The sequence below is a fragment of the Acipenser ruthenus genome, unplaced genomic scaffold, assembly GCF_902713425.1.
Source record: "Acipenser ruthenus unplaced genomic scaffold, fAciRut3.2 maternal haplotype, whole genome shotgun sequence".
NCBI lineage: Eukaryota > Metazoa > Chordata > Actinopteri > Acipenseriformes > Acipenseridae > Acipenser > Acipenser ruthenus.
Window position 1 is genome coordinate 246,984 of NW_026708779.1, and position 16,970 is coordinate 263,953.

General features: G+C 42.9%; 2 protein-coding genes across 5 annotated transcripts; both read left to right on the plus strand.

Moving 5' to 3' along the window:
* Nucleotides 1-1,099: 1,099 nt before the first annotated feature.
* LOC131696609 (erythroblast NAD(P)(+)--arginine ADP-ribosyltransferase-like) lies at nucleotides 1,100-6,486 on the plus strand. Of its 2 annotated transcripts, XM_059021744.1 has the most exons (3): nucleotides 1,100-1,284; nucleotides 3,389-3,483; nucleotides 4,585-6,483. In XM_059021744.1, the coding sequence occupies exons 2-3, from the start codon at nucleotides 3,421-3,423 to the stop codon at nucleotides 5,326-5,328; spliced, it is 807 nt and encodes a 268-aa protein (XP_058877727.1). In that variant the 5' UTR covers nucleotides 1,100-1,284; nucleotides 3,389-3,420; the 3' UTR covers nucleotides 5,329-6,483. The 2 variants fall into 2 exon arrangements, with proteins under 2 accessions (XP_058877727.1, XP_058877728.1); XM_059021745.1 differs by lacking the exons at nucleotides 1,100-1,284; nucleotides 3,389-3,483 and adding an exon at nucleotides 3,863-4,178 and having other exon boundaries at nucleotides 4,585-6,486.
* On the plus strand, nucleotides 4,592-15,558 carry LOC117409975 (uncharacterized). Of its 3 annotated transcripts, XR_009327841.1 has the most exons (6): nucleotides 7,154-7,389; nucleotides 7,975-8,255; nucleotides 9,368-11,437; nucleotides 11,902-12,929; nucleotides 13,540-14,777; nucleotides 14,857-15,558. XR_009327841.1 is itself a non-coding variant. In XM_059021732.1 (5 exons), the coding sequence occupies exons 2-5, from the start codon at nucleotides 8,015-8,017 to the stop codon at nucleotides 14,059-14,061; spliced, it is 3,861 nt and encodes a 1,286-aa protein (XP_058877715.1). In that variant the 5' UTR covers nucleotides 4,592-4,674; nucleotides 7,975-8,014; the 3' UTR covers nucleotides 14,062-15,558. The 3 variants fall into 3 exon arrangements, 2 of the variants coding, with proteins under 2 accessions (XP_058877715.1, XP_034769210.2); XM_059021732.1 differs by lacking the exon at nucleotides 7,154-7,389 and adding an exon at nucleotides 4,592-4,674 and having other exon boundaries at nucleotides 13,540-15,558; XM_034913319.2 differs by having other exon boundaries at nucleotides 13,540-15,558.
* Nucleotides 15,559-16,970: the final 1,412 nt, after the last annotated feature.

Genomic DNA, 16,970 nt, shown 5'->3' on the forward strand with positions numbered 1-16,970 from the left:
TAATGACACAGAACGTCTACAGCACTGAAACACTGTTTTAAAAAAAACCCCAACTGTACTGCTGAACCTCGTCTTCTTTAATATTAGCATCACAAGGGCATCCGTGGATTATAAAAAATAAGAGCTGGGCCTCTTCAGTAAGTTACAGGAAAACAATTCCATCTCGGGTTTCTGTGACAGTTTAGAAACTCCACCTTCGCTCTCGTAGTTTGACGTAGCAGAAACCCTAGATGGGATTATTTTCCTGTAACTATATATCTATATATCTCTCAGACGTTTGAAAAAATATATATTCATGGGGGAACTACATATTGCATGGCAATGACTACATTTCACGGAAATGTACCCAAGTAGTCCAGTACATATGCTAACCACCTATGAACAGGATATGTTACTGCACTCGCATACACAAAGCTGTGAAACAAACAGGATACCCACTGAGACACACATGGGGGTGAGGTGTGAAACATATAGCACAGTGCCCAGCTTGGACCAGTCACGGCTGCTTCTGCTGTTCGGTTTCTGAGAAGTATGAGCAATGCATTTTTATAATAGGAGGAAATTCAACCATGCAATTTTGTAATAGGAGAAAAATCTACACTGCACTTTTGTAATATGATTTAAATATTCTACAATTAATATGTATTTATTTAAACACAGAATATACCAGTTATATATTCAGACAGAGATGATAAATGCCCCATCCCCCAAAGCAGCACAGACCACTTTTTTTCAATACAAAAGTTTTGCATCATCACACTACAGAATCAACTAATTTTGCTTCACAGAGTTGAATGAAACCTGCTGAATAATGTTATGTTAATATAACAACGCTTTGTAGTTTTCCCCATATACCTGACAAAAATGTGACATTTTACAATCCAACACGAAAGAATGCTCTACTTCTATTAGGACTTCCGGTAGACTACTTTTGTGATATAATTGTTATTTGTTATCATCAGTTTATTTGATTACATGATGCTAAATAAAATACCTAAGTTATGTTCATATATCATTTTTTTAAATTCTGATTCAATCCTAAAATTCGAGGTGACTTTTAGCCACAGTTGTAAATCTCTATTTTTTTTTATTCTGAAGCCCACAGGAAATCACTGAACCACAGGTAGCTTATATTTCTTGCACTGCTACTGCCTGCTGTAAAAGCACCAGACCCCTGTGCTGTTCTGCAGAGCTGTAAAGGTCTATAAAGACAGCAGTACTTGTGCTTAAACCAGCGCTTGTCATTTGGAGTGAAAGACTGAGTAGCTTCATTCCACTTGTCAGGTAAGTGCATTTCAAGTTCCTTATAACGATTCTGCAGTATCCCCACTGGTTATACTACGCATTTACCAGAGTTTACCACTGTTTGCTGTGTTTTTAAAGATGCATCTCTTTTCCACATTGTAAATGCCCTTATGAAAGTTTACTGTGGTAATTCTGCAGTTTTCCCCATGTTTTTCCCTCGGTTGCATTTACCATAGTTTAGCCTGGTTTGCCATGCTTTACCAGAACACTCTGTGCTTTCCTATGCTTTACCAGACCTCTCTGTGCTTTACAATGCTTCCCTATGCTTTACCAGACCTCTCTGTGCTTTACAGTGCTTCCCTATGCTTTACCACACCTCTCTGTGCTTTACAATGCTTCCCTGTGCTTTACCAGACCTCTCTGTGCTTTACAATGCTTCCCTATGCTTTACCAGACCTCTCTGTGCTTTACAGTGCTTCCCTATGCTTTACTACACCTCTCCGTGCTTTACAGTGCTTCCCTATGCTTTACTACACCAACTGTTCTATGACTTTTATATGCTTGACTTGTTCATTTAAGGCACACTTTTTACACACCTCTCTTACCTTCATTAACATTAGGGCTGTATTTATTTTTAAGTGATAAAAATCTACAATGCATTTTTAAAATAGGAAAAAAAAAATAATAGTGGGGGGAAAAAAGTTATAATCAATTTTTTCTAATCTGATTTAAATATTTTTGCAATGCGTAAAAGGCAATCACCAGTTTTTTTTTTTTTTTTTTTTTTTACTATTTATTTAAACACAACTATACCGGTTATATATTTAGACTGTGATAACAAAGTGCCCCTTATAAAAATGTATTAAAGTTTTAGTGATTAGTGCGAATCTGGGGCTGTGAAGTTAGATGCTAATGTTAGGTAAGGTTGTTTGAGATTAGTGCTAATTTGTAAAGTGTGTGGCCACGCATGTTCATCAAATTCTTCATAACTAATTGAGCCAATTACATGTTCTTTATATTGCCTAGCCTTGCGTCAAAATACCAAGTACAGCTGTGGCCAAAAGTTTATACAATTAACTAATTTTGCTTCATAAAGTCGAATGAAACCTGCTGAATAATGTTATGTTAACATATTGAATTCCACACCCTCTATATAGAATGAACTCCCTCAGCTTCATAGAGTCCAGTGAAAGCTGCTGAATAATGTTCCCTTGTTAACATATTGAATTCCACCCCCTCTATATAGAATGAACTCCCTCAGCTTCATAGAGTCCAATGAAAGCTGCTGAATAATGTTCCCTTGTTAACATATTGAATTCCACCCCCTCTATATAGAATGAACTCCCTCAGCTTCATAGAGTCCAATGAAAGCTGCTGAATAATGTTCCCTTGTTAACATATTTAATTCCACACCCTCTATATAGAATGAACTCCCTCAGCTTCATAGAGTCCAATGAAAGCTGCTGAATAATGTTATGTTAACATATTGAATCACACATCACTTTGTAGTTTTCCATATACTTAACAAAAAACTGACAGGAATTAAACAATGTGACATTTTAAAATCGAACATGAAATATTACTGTACTACTATTATGGCTTCTGGTATAGACTTTTTGCGATATCATTTTGTAGTTTCTTTGATTGCATGATTTTTTTTTTTTTTTCTTAATTGTCTCAATCCTAAAATTCTAGGCGATGCAAAACTTTTGGCCAGAGCTGTACATAAGTGAGAACATATATTCTTTAGATAAGAACACATTCATGATTTAAATGAAATACATTTAATCATTAATGTGTTTTGTTTATACTTTAATTTAAAGTATGTACACTAATGTACCCTAGTCCACAGATCACTTAGAAGTCATACAAATTTCAATTATATTAATTAAATCCCATACGGATCCCCAGTTTCACCTCGTGCAGTTAGTTGCAAACTATATCACAACTGCACTGAAGAGATGGGTTTGTAACAGATGTTTTACATGTATTTCCACTGTCCGCTCCTCTGATGTTTTATAACAGTGGAGACAGAAAACTCAAGGACGGTAATCTTGGAGGAGAAACAGAACCCAGAACCACTCGGAATGATTGAAGCAAAAAACACACCATGAAATAGTAAATATACAGCGCTTCATTTCAGGTTGAACCGAGCTGTTGAAGAATCTCCTGAAGATGCGTTATCTACTCCAAGGATTGCTTCTCCTGCCGATTGCTGGGCTTGTCGTGTCCCAGGAGGTAATTCCTGTCGTTTTGTTCTTTCCACGTGGGAAACGCAGCCGTGTGCAAATGTATTAGAACACCCTGTTGCTTCTGTAGTTTAGATTGCTGCGCGTACGAAATCAAAACCACTGGAACTAAAAATGATCAAAACAGGCAAATTAGCGATTTGTCACATTTTGACTTTAATAGGCCACACACGCAATTCATTTCAGAGTCAGAGAAAAGGAACACGGAGCCACACGCGGTCAAACGCAAGAGTCTTTTTTTAGAAGTTGTTTAAGACGCCTGATTAAAGCACAAAGCGGTCTCACATTTTCACACACAGGAGCGCCTGTTGTTTCTATATCAATGATTACTGAGCGGAGATTGAAATTCACACCCTGAGGTGTTTTCATGCATGTGGGTAGATAAAGGATGTCCATGAGACACATCTGGAGGAGTGTTGATACATTTTCACACGGCTGTATAGAGAAATGCCAAACCGCTTTGAATGTGCTTCTGCATCGCACAACGCCAAGACTGCTCTCGCTGTAGCTGTGCTTGAACTGCTCTCACTGTAGCTGTGCTTGAACTGCTCTCACTGTAGCTGTGCTTGAACTGCTCTCACTGTAGCTGTGCTTGAACTGCTTCCACTTGTAGTAAATGGCTGTTTTTGAAGAGGGAAGGATCTTTTTAAAAGGCAGAATTGGGACAGCCTTATGTCGGCACTGGTAACTTATTCACGTTGGCACTAGCAATTCCAATAGGTGGCCGAGTTTATCTCGATCGTGTTCTGTTTAACACAGCCACCCCTACATCTTTACAGGGCTGAATATTTATTTTTTATTTTTTGTATCCATTAACTTGGGCTTCCTTGATCAGATATTCACATTACAGAAATGTGCTTGAATACAATTGTGATAACTCTAGAGAAAGCAATCCATTTTGAATGTGGCAAAGGACATTTGTTCAGCTTTAATAAATATGTTTAAAATCGAGAAATATGTCTTGAAATATCAATTTTTCTTTCTTTTTTTTAAGACTGAAATAAGCCTTTTTTATTCACTGTAAAAAAATTTAAAAAAAATTTAAATGCAACCCTGCTTAAAATAATCCAGCTATTTTGTTGTTTTGCAGGTAACTAGCGTAGAGGACTTTCCGCTGAACATGGCAAACAGATCGTTTGATGACCAATACAAGGGCTGCGAAAAGGACATGCGGAACAAGGTTCTGAAAACTCTTCTGAAAAATGAACTCGAGAAGAACGCCGATTTTAAAACGGGGTGGAAGAAAGGGGAAGGAAGCTGGGAAAGACTGAATAAAAAAGTTCCACTTCCTCCTGGCATGCTGAAAGATCATGCCGTAGCGATCCAGGCTTATACGTGTGGATCATCGCTTTACAAGACCTTTAATGCAGCCGTGAGAACCAACGGCACAAGTCTGAAAGAATACCAGAACCGCTTCCTGTACAAGTCCCTGCACTTCCTCCTTACCGACGCCGTCCGCATTTTGAAAAAGCGTGAGGCTGAGAAATGCCACGAAGTGTACAGGGGCGCCACAGATTCGTTTTCGGCAAAGGAAGGCGAACGCGTTCGGTTCGGGCAGTTTGCATCGAGCAGCCTGTCCGAGAAAGTGGCAAAAAAGTTTGGGAACGTGACCGCTTTTAAAATCAAAACCTGTCTTGGCATTCCCCTGGGTAATCTTTCTGCATTGCCACATGAGAAAGAGGTCCTGATTCCGCCCTTTGAGGTGTTTCGTGTGGTCTCGGTGAAAAACAGACAAACAGGGAGGAGTATTAGGCTGGTGCATTCCGAGAGCTTTAGCAAATTCAACTGCGCTCTGATTAAAAAGCCTCGAAGAGGAAAGATCGTATTTATCTGACCCGAATTCTTCTCTCCTGTCTAACTGCGCAGATTTATTCCAACACCTCAAGATTTGTCATTGATACATTTTATAGACCTACGTGCATGAAAACACCCGGGTATGCTCCTCTCGTTTTCAGTTTGTTTAATGTATTTACAGCCCCTAATGGGTACCATGAGTTAAAAAGCCGCATTGCTTCTCTTTCCCAATGAGCCTACTGGAAATTAAACACGGGACCTGCAACGTTCTGGGCAGCTGTACCGTTTAGAGGCAAGGAAGCATTTCGGCTGTTTTAATTCCTACTGCAAACGTACATGTACGTTGAGAATTGCCCCGACAAACACCTAAATTAGACTCCCTTGAAGGTAGTTTCCCTTTGAAGACCCCCCCCCCCCCCCTTTATTATTTTTAAAACGTTCCACTTTAATAATTTAAAGACTTCAAATCACATTCCTCCCCCTAATTATACAGCTCTGGCCAAAAGTTTTGCATCACCTAGAATTTTTGGATTGAAACCATATTTAAAAATAAATAAATAAACAAAGTTAATTTAGATACCTTTTATCATGTAATCAAAGAAACTAAAAAATGATATTGCAACAAAAAGTCTATACCGGAAGCCATAATAGTAGTACAGTAATATTTTGTTAGATTTCGAAAATGTCAAATTTAATAAAAAAATAATCTTTTTTTTTTCAATCCAGTATGTTAACATAACATTTAGGTTTCATTCAACTTTATGAAGCAACATTAGTTAATTCTACAGGGTGATGCAAAACTTCTGGCTACAGCTGCATTTTCGAAATAAATTCAATTTCTTCTATCTTCATAGAGCATAAGTGTCCCCTTTTTTTAAAAAAAAAAACAATGAACAAATTAAAGATTTGATCGTCTTTTTTATTCTTGGTTTTTAATTACGCTGTAGTGGGAGAAGAATTCAGAATGTTTCTTTTTAAAGCGATTAATAAAGCAATTGCAAGCTTGCATTAATTAATAGCTTGAACTGGGTTATAGCTGCATAAATAACAAGTCCGTAATTCTGAAATACTGTAAGGCTTCGCTTCAATAAAGCACATTTCAAAAACACTGGAGTTGTGGATTCATTTTGTTTTATTTTATTTTTGTCGGCGACCCTACAGGTGTCTCCCTTTATTTATCGACAGATTTTTAAAACACCTAGAAACTTCTCGAAAGACAGACGCACACACGTTTGCATTCCTGTATTTGTGGGGACTTCTCATTGACTCTCACTATATTTTGATTTACTATTTCTAACTCCAGTCAGACAAAACTCCATACAGGATGAAAGTCGACAACAAAATAAATATTTTGGCACTTTTTTTTTTTTTTTTTTATCATATTTTAGTTCTTAAAAAAGGTGGTTTACAAGGTGGCACGTCCCAACAACGTCGGGACATTTTTCTCAAATTTTGTCCGCACATTGAATCAAGACTCATCTCTTCAGACAGCACCAGTAAACTATAATTATGAAGTATACGTACATTTTAAAAATGATTTATACACACACACACACATTATATATATATATATATATATATATATATATATATATATATATATATATATCTTTAAAAAAGGTATCACCAAAATTAAATGTTCATACACAAAGTTATCACCAAAATTAAATGTTCATAATGACGTCGAAAATTTCACCCTTCAAAATCGTTGATGTAAATACTAAAAAATATAACTGAAACAGTAGATGCCTTACCAAAACTTCTGTCAGAACTTCTCACATGTTGATTGGTAAATTGAGTTCTCTGCTTAAATCAGAAATTTATTTTAAAAAAAAAACCAACATATATAATATATATATTTACATATAATTTACACACTTCAAAAAAAAAAAGCTGCGCGCGCCACCTGTGTGAAGACAGTTTGGCACCCCAACGGCCACTTTGACAGACAGGCAAGGCTATCCAATCACCGCAGTCGAAACTCTAATAACCCGAGCTGAGACGGCAGCCAATCGCAAACAGGAGTGGGCGGGTTCCATAGACGTAGTAGCGCATTGTTAATAATAATGGCGGTGCTGTAGAAAAATCTGAAACATAAACGGTGAGTCATATATATATATATATATATATATTTAAATCAAATTGAATACACTTTTTTTGCGGTGCTGTTTAAAAAAAAAAAGTAATGTGTAACGCATGCTGGCATTGCGTGTCATTAGTTTTGTATTAAAATGATGTATTTTTTTGTAGCAGTCTGTGCTCGGATAGATACCGTCTCGCAATGGAGGAATTGTTTCTGTGTGTAAATCAAATGTGAACAAACTGGCTTGGTACTGGCAGTCTTAACTTTTGCACTAATTGTGATTCGGATAATGTGCCGCAATTTAAAATCCAAAACGACTCGAAACGGTATCCCCACAAGTCAATCGATATATATATATATATATATATATATATATATATATATATATATATATAAATATATATATATATATATATATATATATATATATATATATATATATAATCCTGGTTTTACTTATTTTTTTTATATATAAAGCTACATGTTGTATCTGTGCACATTATTTTTTTATTTTTTACGCTGGGGGGGGGGGGGGGTGCCACTGACTTACTTATACTGTCAATTAAACCAGCCTATACTGAAAGGTCTTTTTTTTTCCCTCAGTTCCACACAGATGCAGGGTTGAGATCGGAGAGACCCGACCATGGAGTCTGTTCATCCCAACCCAGCGCCGATCCGGTGGGTGGTATCGGAGAACCGGGAGGTCCGGATCAAAGAGGAGCCTGTGCCGTGCTGTGACCCTCCCAGAGAGTCGGTCCCGGTGCCACAGTATGGACTGGTCTACATGCAGCAGCAGTACAGCAGGGTCCAGACTGAACAGAACCACACTACACAGGACCAAACCTACGTTCAGCAAGGACCGTCTGCCAGCGTCCCTTCAACATGTGAGTAGGGTTCTTTGACAGATCAGTGTTTGTGATACAAGCTCATTATGAAAGCAGTAAACGCAGCCACAGGGAGCTCCAGTATTGGCCAATATCTGAACTCTCTTACCCTGGTGTAGAACCTGACGGTTTAAAATGACAAGGCAAGTTTGCTTTATCTCGTTCCTGTGTGTGTATATATTTATTACACACAGTGTATAGGTAACATGCTCAAGTGCGTCTTATTAAACTCCTAGTAAAAGCAGGAATGGCTCAAACTACTAATTTTAAATAAAAAATAAAAATGCACCTTGTTTATTTACACGTAGTTGATGTTGGTTGTGTGTAAGCTTGCATTGCAGCAGCACTAACTGCAGCGGACTGAGGCAAAACCAACTTAGTTTAACAGTCGCGGTTACAAGCAGGTTATCAGTCACATTTTACTACTACTAAAAATATGAATAATAATATTGAATGAAGTACAGGTTAAAATGTTACTACGTATTACCTTTTAGTTAATGGCGGAGAGTGTTTGGTGTAGTAGCCACTAGAGGCCGCTAGGGGGTGCGAAAGAAACAGTGTTGAAATAATAGTAACATAGTGACAGTTAGGTTTAGGGGTAGGGGGTTTGGTTTAGGGGTTCGTTTTAGGGGTTAGGTGTAAGTTGCATATGCTGTGTCATGGAGTGTAGTTTCAGCTGTATTATTTTACTATATTTTTGTAAATAACTTTAGATTTGTTATTTTCTGCATGTTTTGCTTTAATATAATAAAGGTCAAGGATGAGAAACTTGGCAGAATGGTTTGTTTTATTTCCATATATATGTGTTTTTATTTTACTGGGTAAATCTCTCCCCCCCCCCCCCCCCCCCCCAAATGTAAATGCATTATTTATTATCAATTTAGGTCATTTATCAGACGCTTTTATGCTGTAGAGTCTGACACAGACACACACACACACACACACACACACAGACACACACACAGACCGGCTTATGTAAGGTTTGTACAAATTAGTTATAAATTAGTAATAAGACTTATTATTCCCATAAATGCTTGATGCCAATAAACCATTGATAACATAACGGCGAGTTTAGCTTTTTTTTCTTGTATTTATTTATTTATTTTACGCAGACGCCGAAGGGATCGAAGACCACAGGGGGTCCCAAAATCCCGTCATCAAAGAGGAGGCTTCGGAAACAGAGTGCACCCCCAGGCCGGACCCACCCCACCCCGGGATCCTCCGAGTGAGCCGGTTCGACCTGGAGAGGGGCTCCACCCGGTTCAGATTCCTCCGGGCCGTGGTGCGGGATACGGAGCAGCGGCCCGTCCACATCAAAGTGGAGGTTTACGAGCCGGGCGGAGACGTCAAGGAAGAGGAAGAGGAGCGGCAGTGCGACTCCGTCAACCAGGAGGAAGAGGCCTGCGCTCTGGAACCCGGGCAGATCAAGGTGGAAGACCCGGAGCCAGATTCTGTTCCCGAGACCCGGCGGTCGGTCCGAATTGGAGAGGAGGCGCCTGAACAAGCTGCGGTCTCCAGCGTGGACAGCGGACAAGCTGCCCTCTCCAGTATGGACAGTGGACAAGCTGCCCTCTCCAGTATGGAAAGTGGACAACCTGCTGCTCTCCTTGGTATTGGCCATGAACAGTCTGTTCACAATATTACTATTAAAGGGCAAACGTTGGTCTGTAATTTCGACGACGGACTGACTTCTACCCACAGTGTTGGCGTTGGCTGCACTACTCTCCTCAGTTCGGACAACGGACTCACAGCTATGCAAAATACGGGCAGTGGACAAACGGCTGTTCTTGGTATTGACGGTGGACAGTCTGTTTACAATATTGACAGAGGGCCAACGTTGGTCCATAATTTTGACAACGGACACACTTCTGTACGCTGTGTGGTCACTGCCACCCCCGGACAACGTTCTTCCCACAGTAATCAGGCTGTCTCTCCACTAGAAATGCCCTACAGTCGGGGGGAGGAAACTGTCCCTACTGGCAAGCTGGACGTTGTCCGTGGTGATGCTGTCGTCACTGAATCGGAATCCGTCCTCAATCAATACTGTGCCCCTGGACTACATGCTGTCAGTCTTCAAGACGGCCCTAATTGTGTCTCACAACTGGCGTCTGCTCGCGTCAAGAAAGACGCCCCGCAAGAGGAATCTGTCCGCATAGAAATGAAGGTCCCTCAAGCTGCATTTGTCCAAAAGGAAGTCCACACTAATGAGGAACATCAACTAGACTCTACCAACACCAACAAAGATGTCCCGCTTGTGGAATCTGTCTATACGGACCAAGAGAAGGTCCCTGACCCAAAATACATGCCCCCCAACAAGCTAAACGACGTCAACTCGGACAACAGTCTTCCACCAGTGGAATCTGTCCACCATACCGTGTCCACCCCTGAACCAGTTCCTGACTGCAGTGATGACGTCTCTGCTATGGACACTGATCCTGCAGAGAAGGAGGAGGAGGGGGGTGAAAAAGAAGGCTCCCAGATTTCCGATGACCCCTCTGAACCTCGGACAGCCCGCTCGGATGTGATGACCCCCGACCCCCATGGGGCAGACGAGACTGAAATGGAATCTGGCCTAGAAAACGATGACCCTGGACCGGACCTGGTCGTTGTTGACAAGAAGGTCCACGAAACCGGATCCCTCCACCCTAACGAGAAGACCTCCGAAGACATAAAGTTCCCAGATCCGAAGACTTTCGGCACCAACGCCCCTGAAAACCAGGATGGTAAAATCCTAGAAAAGAGAGAAAAGGCAGCCGGCCGAGAAGATGACCCTCAACCGCAGTCTCTCCTTCGTAACTCTGAGACCCCCGAAGTGAAATCCGCACACTCAGACGAGAACACCTCTAAAGAAGGTCAGGAAGGAATCGAATCTACCCCTCGCCCCATCTCCGAAGCAAAACCTGCCCTCAAAAAGGGCAACCGACCCCAACTGCAGTCTGTTCATCATCATAGTAATAATAACAAGACTCTCCCTGCTGCAAAGACTGACCGGGAGGGAGATGAAGATACTCCTTTAGAGGAGGAAGGAACGGAGATGGAATCCATTCCTGGAGACGAACACGGACTCGGTGATCTTGAAGAGCCGGGGACAGTTCGCACGTCGCTGAGAAACTCCTCGGAGGGTTTTGCAGAGGCTAAAACGGAAGAGATGGCAGCCGAGCCTGCCGACGCTGATGTGAAAAGTGAGTACGTTGCTTTTCGACGTGTAAGCAAGAAAAATGTAAGCCTGCCCCCTCATAGCTGGGATGGAAATATGACTCCTGTTGCACAGCAGTGTCACCCAGTCCAGGTTTTACTACCAGATTGATCAGCCCCAGTGTGTCTAGGTAACAAGCTCAGGTATGTCTTATTATTAAACTCCTAGTGAAACCAGGACTGGATCACACTGCTGTGCAACGGGGAGTCCTTATTTCCATCCCTGCACTGTACTAAAGAAAACGCTGCCTGCCGAAACGTTTGTCTGCATGACTTGGTTTCTCATAGTTTTGCTTTCGAACCCTGACTGAGCGTTAAGGAGCTGCGGATGATCAACCTCCAACGTTAACAGCAGTCTCTAATGAATGCCCCCCCTGTATCACAATTAATAAATCCTCGATTTTAGCAGGAAATATTTGCTCTACTCTAACTTTTCTCTCCCTCGAACCAGGCTTGATCGCAGAATCCCATGCCTGCCCCCACTGCCCGACAGCTTTCCCCGCGAGTCAGGATTTGGACAAGCACATGAAAAAGCTGCACAGAGAAGAACGCGCCGAGAAACGCAGGACGAGGCCCGTGAGCTCGAGAAGGACTTCCTCACGATCCAGACAGACGTCCCAGTCCCGGGCGCAAAATCCGGAACCTGCCGACGCCGGCACGGACAAGAACCTCGGCAAACATAGCTGCGCGGACTGCGGGGAACGTTTCCCCACCCCGAAAACCTTAAAAAAACACAGGGACACCCACCAGGAAGCTCAGTGTCATCCGTGCAAGGAGTGCTCTAAGACTTTCAGAGACCCGGAGCTCCTTAAAAGGCACCGGCTGGTCCACGGAGAAACGGAGGCTGCTTACAAAGGCGTCCGGTCGGAGGGATCGCGGGGGGAAGACCCGTTCGGTTTGGAAGCAAGCCGCTGGCGGAGGAAACACCGGTGTGCCAAATGTGGGAAGCGTTTCCTCTACGCCGCCAACCTCAAGAAGCACCGTCTGCAGCAGCATGAGGGGAAGCCGCTCCCCCACCAGTGCGGCGAGTGCGGCCGCGGTTTCAGAGAGCCGTCTCATCTGAAGATGCACCGGAAAATCCACGGCGACGAGACTCCCGTCGCGTTCTGCTGCCCCGATTGCGGCAAGGTTTTCAAAACCGCCAAACACCTGAAAAGGCATCGGCTGGTTCACTCGGAAGACGCGCCTCCTTTCCAGTGCTCAGAGTGCGGGAAGAGGTTCCGGGATCCGGAGCGTTTGCGGAGGCACCAGCGCGTGCACACGGGAGAGACGCCCTATCCGTGCGACGGGTGCGGGAAGAGGTTCCGGTTTTCCGGAGATCTCCGGAAGCACCAGAGGATTCACACGGGGGCGATGCCGTTCCAGTGTGCGGACTGCGGGAAGAGATTCCGGGAATCCAGCACCTTGAAAAAACACGAGCTGATCCACAGCGGGGAGACTCCTTTCCAGTGCCCGGATTGTGGGAAGATGTTCAATCAGGTGTGTAATAATAATAATATTAATGATGATGATGATGATGATGATGATGATGATGATGATGATATTTTAAAAGGCTTATCTCACTGCCTTAAAAAAATATATTTCATGGTGCTTCACGATTTTAAATATTTATTAAAGCAGAAAAAAAAATGTCTGTTGTGACACTCAAAAATAAATATGGTTTTCTCTATAGAGTTATCAGAATTGTATTCAAACATATTTCTGTAACGTGAATATCTTGTGTCAGAAATGTAGGGTCTTGTTTGAAAAACTTGTCAAATGTAGGGTCTTGTTATTCAGATGTAGGTTCTTATTCGTGTGGGCAGCAGTGTGGAGTAGTGGTTAGGGCTTTGGACTCTTGACCGGAGGGTTGTGGGTTCAATCCCAGGTGGGGGGACACTGCTGCTGTACCCTTGAGCAAGGTACTTTACCTAGATTGCTCCAGTAAAAACCCAACTGTATAAATGGGGAATTGTATGTAAATATAATGTGATATCTTGTAACAATTGTAAGTCACCCTGGATAAGGGAGTCTGCTAAGAAATAATAATAATAATAATAATAATAATAATATTAACCCACAAAACATTTATTTTGGTTTTCCTCTACAGGTCGGTAATCTGAAACGGCACCAACAAATCCATGCCGGATCAGCTCCTTACCAGTGCCCGGAGTGCCAGCGGTGCTTCAACCACGCGGAGAACTTAAAGAGGCACCGTCTGGTCCACGTGGGCGAGAACTTGCACCCCTGCCCCGAATGCAACACCTCCTTCCGCAGCGCGGCGCACCTCAGCAAACACCAGGGGGAGCAGCACTCCGAAGGGCAGCAGCGGCGCCTCCGCGTCTGCGAGGACTGCGGTAAAAGCTTCAAGCGCGCTGGGGATTACCACAAACACTGCCGGATTCACACGGGCGAGAAGCCCTTCCCGTGTACGGAGTGCCAGAAGAGGTTCAACCACCTGGGGAACCTCAAGAAACACCTGCTGGTGCATTCGGGGGAAACGCCCTTCGAGTGTCCGGACTGCGGGAAGAAGTTTAGCCAGAAGGGGAACATGAAGAAACACAGGCGGACGCACAACGACAACCAAGACAATGCCGGGAAGAGGAAGACGAAGAGGAAGAAGAAGAAATAATAATCCTGCAACCGAGTTGTCAGAAATCTCATCATGAAAACCAGGATGGGATCATACTGCTGTGCAACGGGAGTCTTAACTTCCGCCCCTGCGATTTTTGGAAAACCAGAACCCTCGCTATCATGAAAAAAGAACAATGTCCGGATCTAAACTTTCTGTTCTCACTTATATTCTTCTTCTCTTCTTCTAATTATGAATGAGTCGTTTAGAAAAGCTACTTCCAGAGACTACGGGGGTGAACTCTGCATCATCAACAACTGCTGCTGCTGCTGCAGAGTCACTTCCAATAGGAGCTCGTTTGTTTGACGTCTCGTCCGAAGGACGGAGCACAAGGAGGTTCAGTGACTTGCTCAGGGTCACACACACAGGGAGTCAGTGGCTGCTGCAGAGTCACTTCCAATAGGAGCTTGTTTGTTTGACGTCTCGTCCGAAGGACGGAGCACAAGGAGGTTCAGTGACTTGCTCAGGGTCACACACACACAGGGAGTCAGTGGCTGCTGCAGAGTCACTTCCAATAGGAGCTTGTTTGTTTGACGTCTCGTCTGAAGATTTGGATTTGGATTTTACGAATCGGTGAGGCCTCCTTATAAAGAGAGGGAGGGGACCAGTGATCATGTTAATAAAGCTAATAAGAGGTGAGAGAATGGATTTTAAAGATGGTCAGCGCTCCTTTTAAAGGGAGGGGCCAGTGACCATGTTAATAAAGCTAATAAGAGGTGAGAGAATGGATTTTAAAGATGGTCAGCGCTCCTTTTAAAGGGAGGGGCCAGTGATCATGTTAATAAATCTAATGAGGTGAGAGAATGGATTTTAAAGATGGTCAGCGCTCCTTTAAAGGGAGGGACCGGTGATCATGTTAATAAAGCTAATGAGAGGTGAGAGAATGGATTTTAAAGATGGTCAGCGTTCCTTTAAAAGGGAGGGGCCAGTGATCATGTTAATAAAGCTAATAAGAGGTGAGAGAATGGATTTTAAAGTCTTGGTTAGTTCCATAAAAGCAGGCCAGTGATAATGTGCCCAATGATAATACAAGACAAGACCATAGATCTTCATTAACACAACATTTTTTTTAATTTTTTTGCTCACATTAAAAACTAGACTGGCTACACTTTCCATTCTCTTTTAGACTGAAAGTGCAGAGATGGGAATCAGACTCCTATCCCACAGCAGCGTCACCCAGTCCAGGTTTTACTACCAGCTTGATCAGCCCCCAGTGTGTCTAGCTAACAAGCTCAGGTGAGTCTTATTATTAAACTCCTAGTGAAACCAGGACTGGATCACACTGCTGTGCAACAGGAGTCTTATTTCCATCTCTGAAGCTCAGGTATGTCAGGTTACAAGCTGAAGATGTGTAGTTATAACCATATCAGTTCTTTCTCCAGTATGTGGATTGTATTTTTGTTATCTCTGTGTGCAATGTGTCTGTATAGGATATTACTGCTGCTGTTTTCACAATATACCTATTGAAGACTGAAAATAAAATACTACTACTACTAATTATTATTTGTTTATTTAGCAGACGCCTTTATCCAAGGCGACTTACAGAGACTAGGGCGTGTGAACTATGCATCAGCTGCAGAGTCACTTACAACTACGTCTCGCCCGAAAGACGGAGCACAAGGAGGTGAAGTGACTTGCTCAGGGTCACACAATGAGTCAGTGGCTGAGGTGGGATTTTAACCGGGGACCTCCTGGTTACAAGCCCTTTTCTTTAACCACTGGACCACTCTCATCATCATCCATCATCCATCATCCACCATCCATCAGTATGTATTTTAATGGGACATGGCAGTAGACACCCCCACAGATGATGTAGGAACCCATACAGGGAGGGAGAATAAGGAGTAGGAAGTTGAAAGTCTGGAATGAGAATCTTAGATCGGGGGGGGGGGGGGGGTATCCAATCAGCCAATCACAGTCCTGGAGAGCCATGCGATTCCACATGCAGGTTTGTTTAACACAGGGGGCGTCAAACTCCTGTCCTCGAGGTGACGCAGTTCTCCAGCACCTGAGCTCTCTGTTAAGTCAATTGATCTAATTACGCGGCGATCTGATTCAAACATTCAAAATCCTAAAAGGTATATACAATGTCGACCCAGGGGACTTTTTTTGACCAGAAAAAAGAAACAAGGACCAGGGGTCACAAATGGAGATTAGATAAAGGGGCATTCAGAACAGAAAATAGGAGGCACTTTTTTACACAGAGAATTGTGAGGGTCTGGAACCAACTCCCCAGTAATGTTATTGAAGCTGACACCCTGGGATCCTTCAAGAAGCTGCTTGATGAGATTCTGGGATCAATAAGCTACTAACAACCAAACGAGCAAGATGGGCCGAATGGCCTCCTCTCATTTGGAAACTTTCTTATGTTCTAATTATTTGTTCGGTTGGCCATGGTCTTTTACAGTTGATGGTTTTTATGAAATGCACCTGATTCAAGGTACGCCAACCTGTGAAACATTTTGAGACCTGGAGGGAAGTGTTACATGTGTCCAATTCATCAAGTCATTAGACCAATTAAGCAAGTGAGAGCCAGTAGACACTGTGGCCCCCCTACAGGAGCTGAGTTTGACACCCCTGTTTTTTTTTTTTTTTAATTTAGTCGTTGCCAATTATTTTTTTATTATTTTCTCCCCAATTTGGTAATGGCCAATTATTTTTAGGCTCAGCTCACCGCTACCACCCCTGCGCTGACTGGGGAGCGGCGAAGATGAACGCACGCTGTCCTCCGAAGCGTGTGACGTCAGCCGACCGCTTCCTTCCACGCTGCGGACTCACCGCGCAGCCGCATCAGAGCTACAGCGTCGGAGGACAACGCAGCTCCGGGCAGCTTACAGGCAAGCCCGCAGGCTCCCGGCCAGACCCACAGGGGGCGCGGTTTTTTTTTTGCATTTTTCATGGGAATCGAT

What these genes read in the sequence shown, in the direction of transcription:
- LOC117409975 (XM_059021732.1), top strand. Translation starts at nt 8,015, where the DNA reads ATGGAGTCTGTTCATCCCAACCCAGCGCCGATCCGGTGGGTGGTATCG. An exon ending in TGCCAGCGTCCCTTCAACAT is followed by an intron (nt 8,256 to 9,367) that starts GTGAGTAGGGTT and finishes TATTTTACGCAG; the next exon opens with ACGCCGAAGGGATCGAAGAC. An exon ending in TGCCGACGCTGATGTGAAAA is followed by an intron (nt 11,438 to 11,901) that starts GTGAGTACGTTG and finishes CCCTCGAACCAG; the next exon opens with GCTTGATCGCAGAATCCCAT.
- LOC131696609 (XM_059021744.1), top strand. Translation starts at nt 3,421, where the DNA reads ATGCGTTATCTACTCCAAGGATTGCTTCTCCTGCCGATTGCTGGGCTT. An exon ending in GGCTTGTCGTGTCCCAGGAG is followed by an intron (nt 3,484 to 4,584) that starts GTAATTCCTGTC and finishes GTTGTTTTGCAG; the next exon opens with GTAACTAGCGTAGAGGACTT.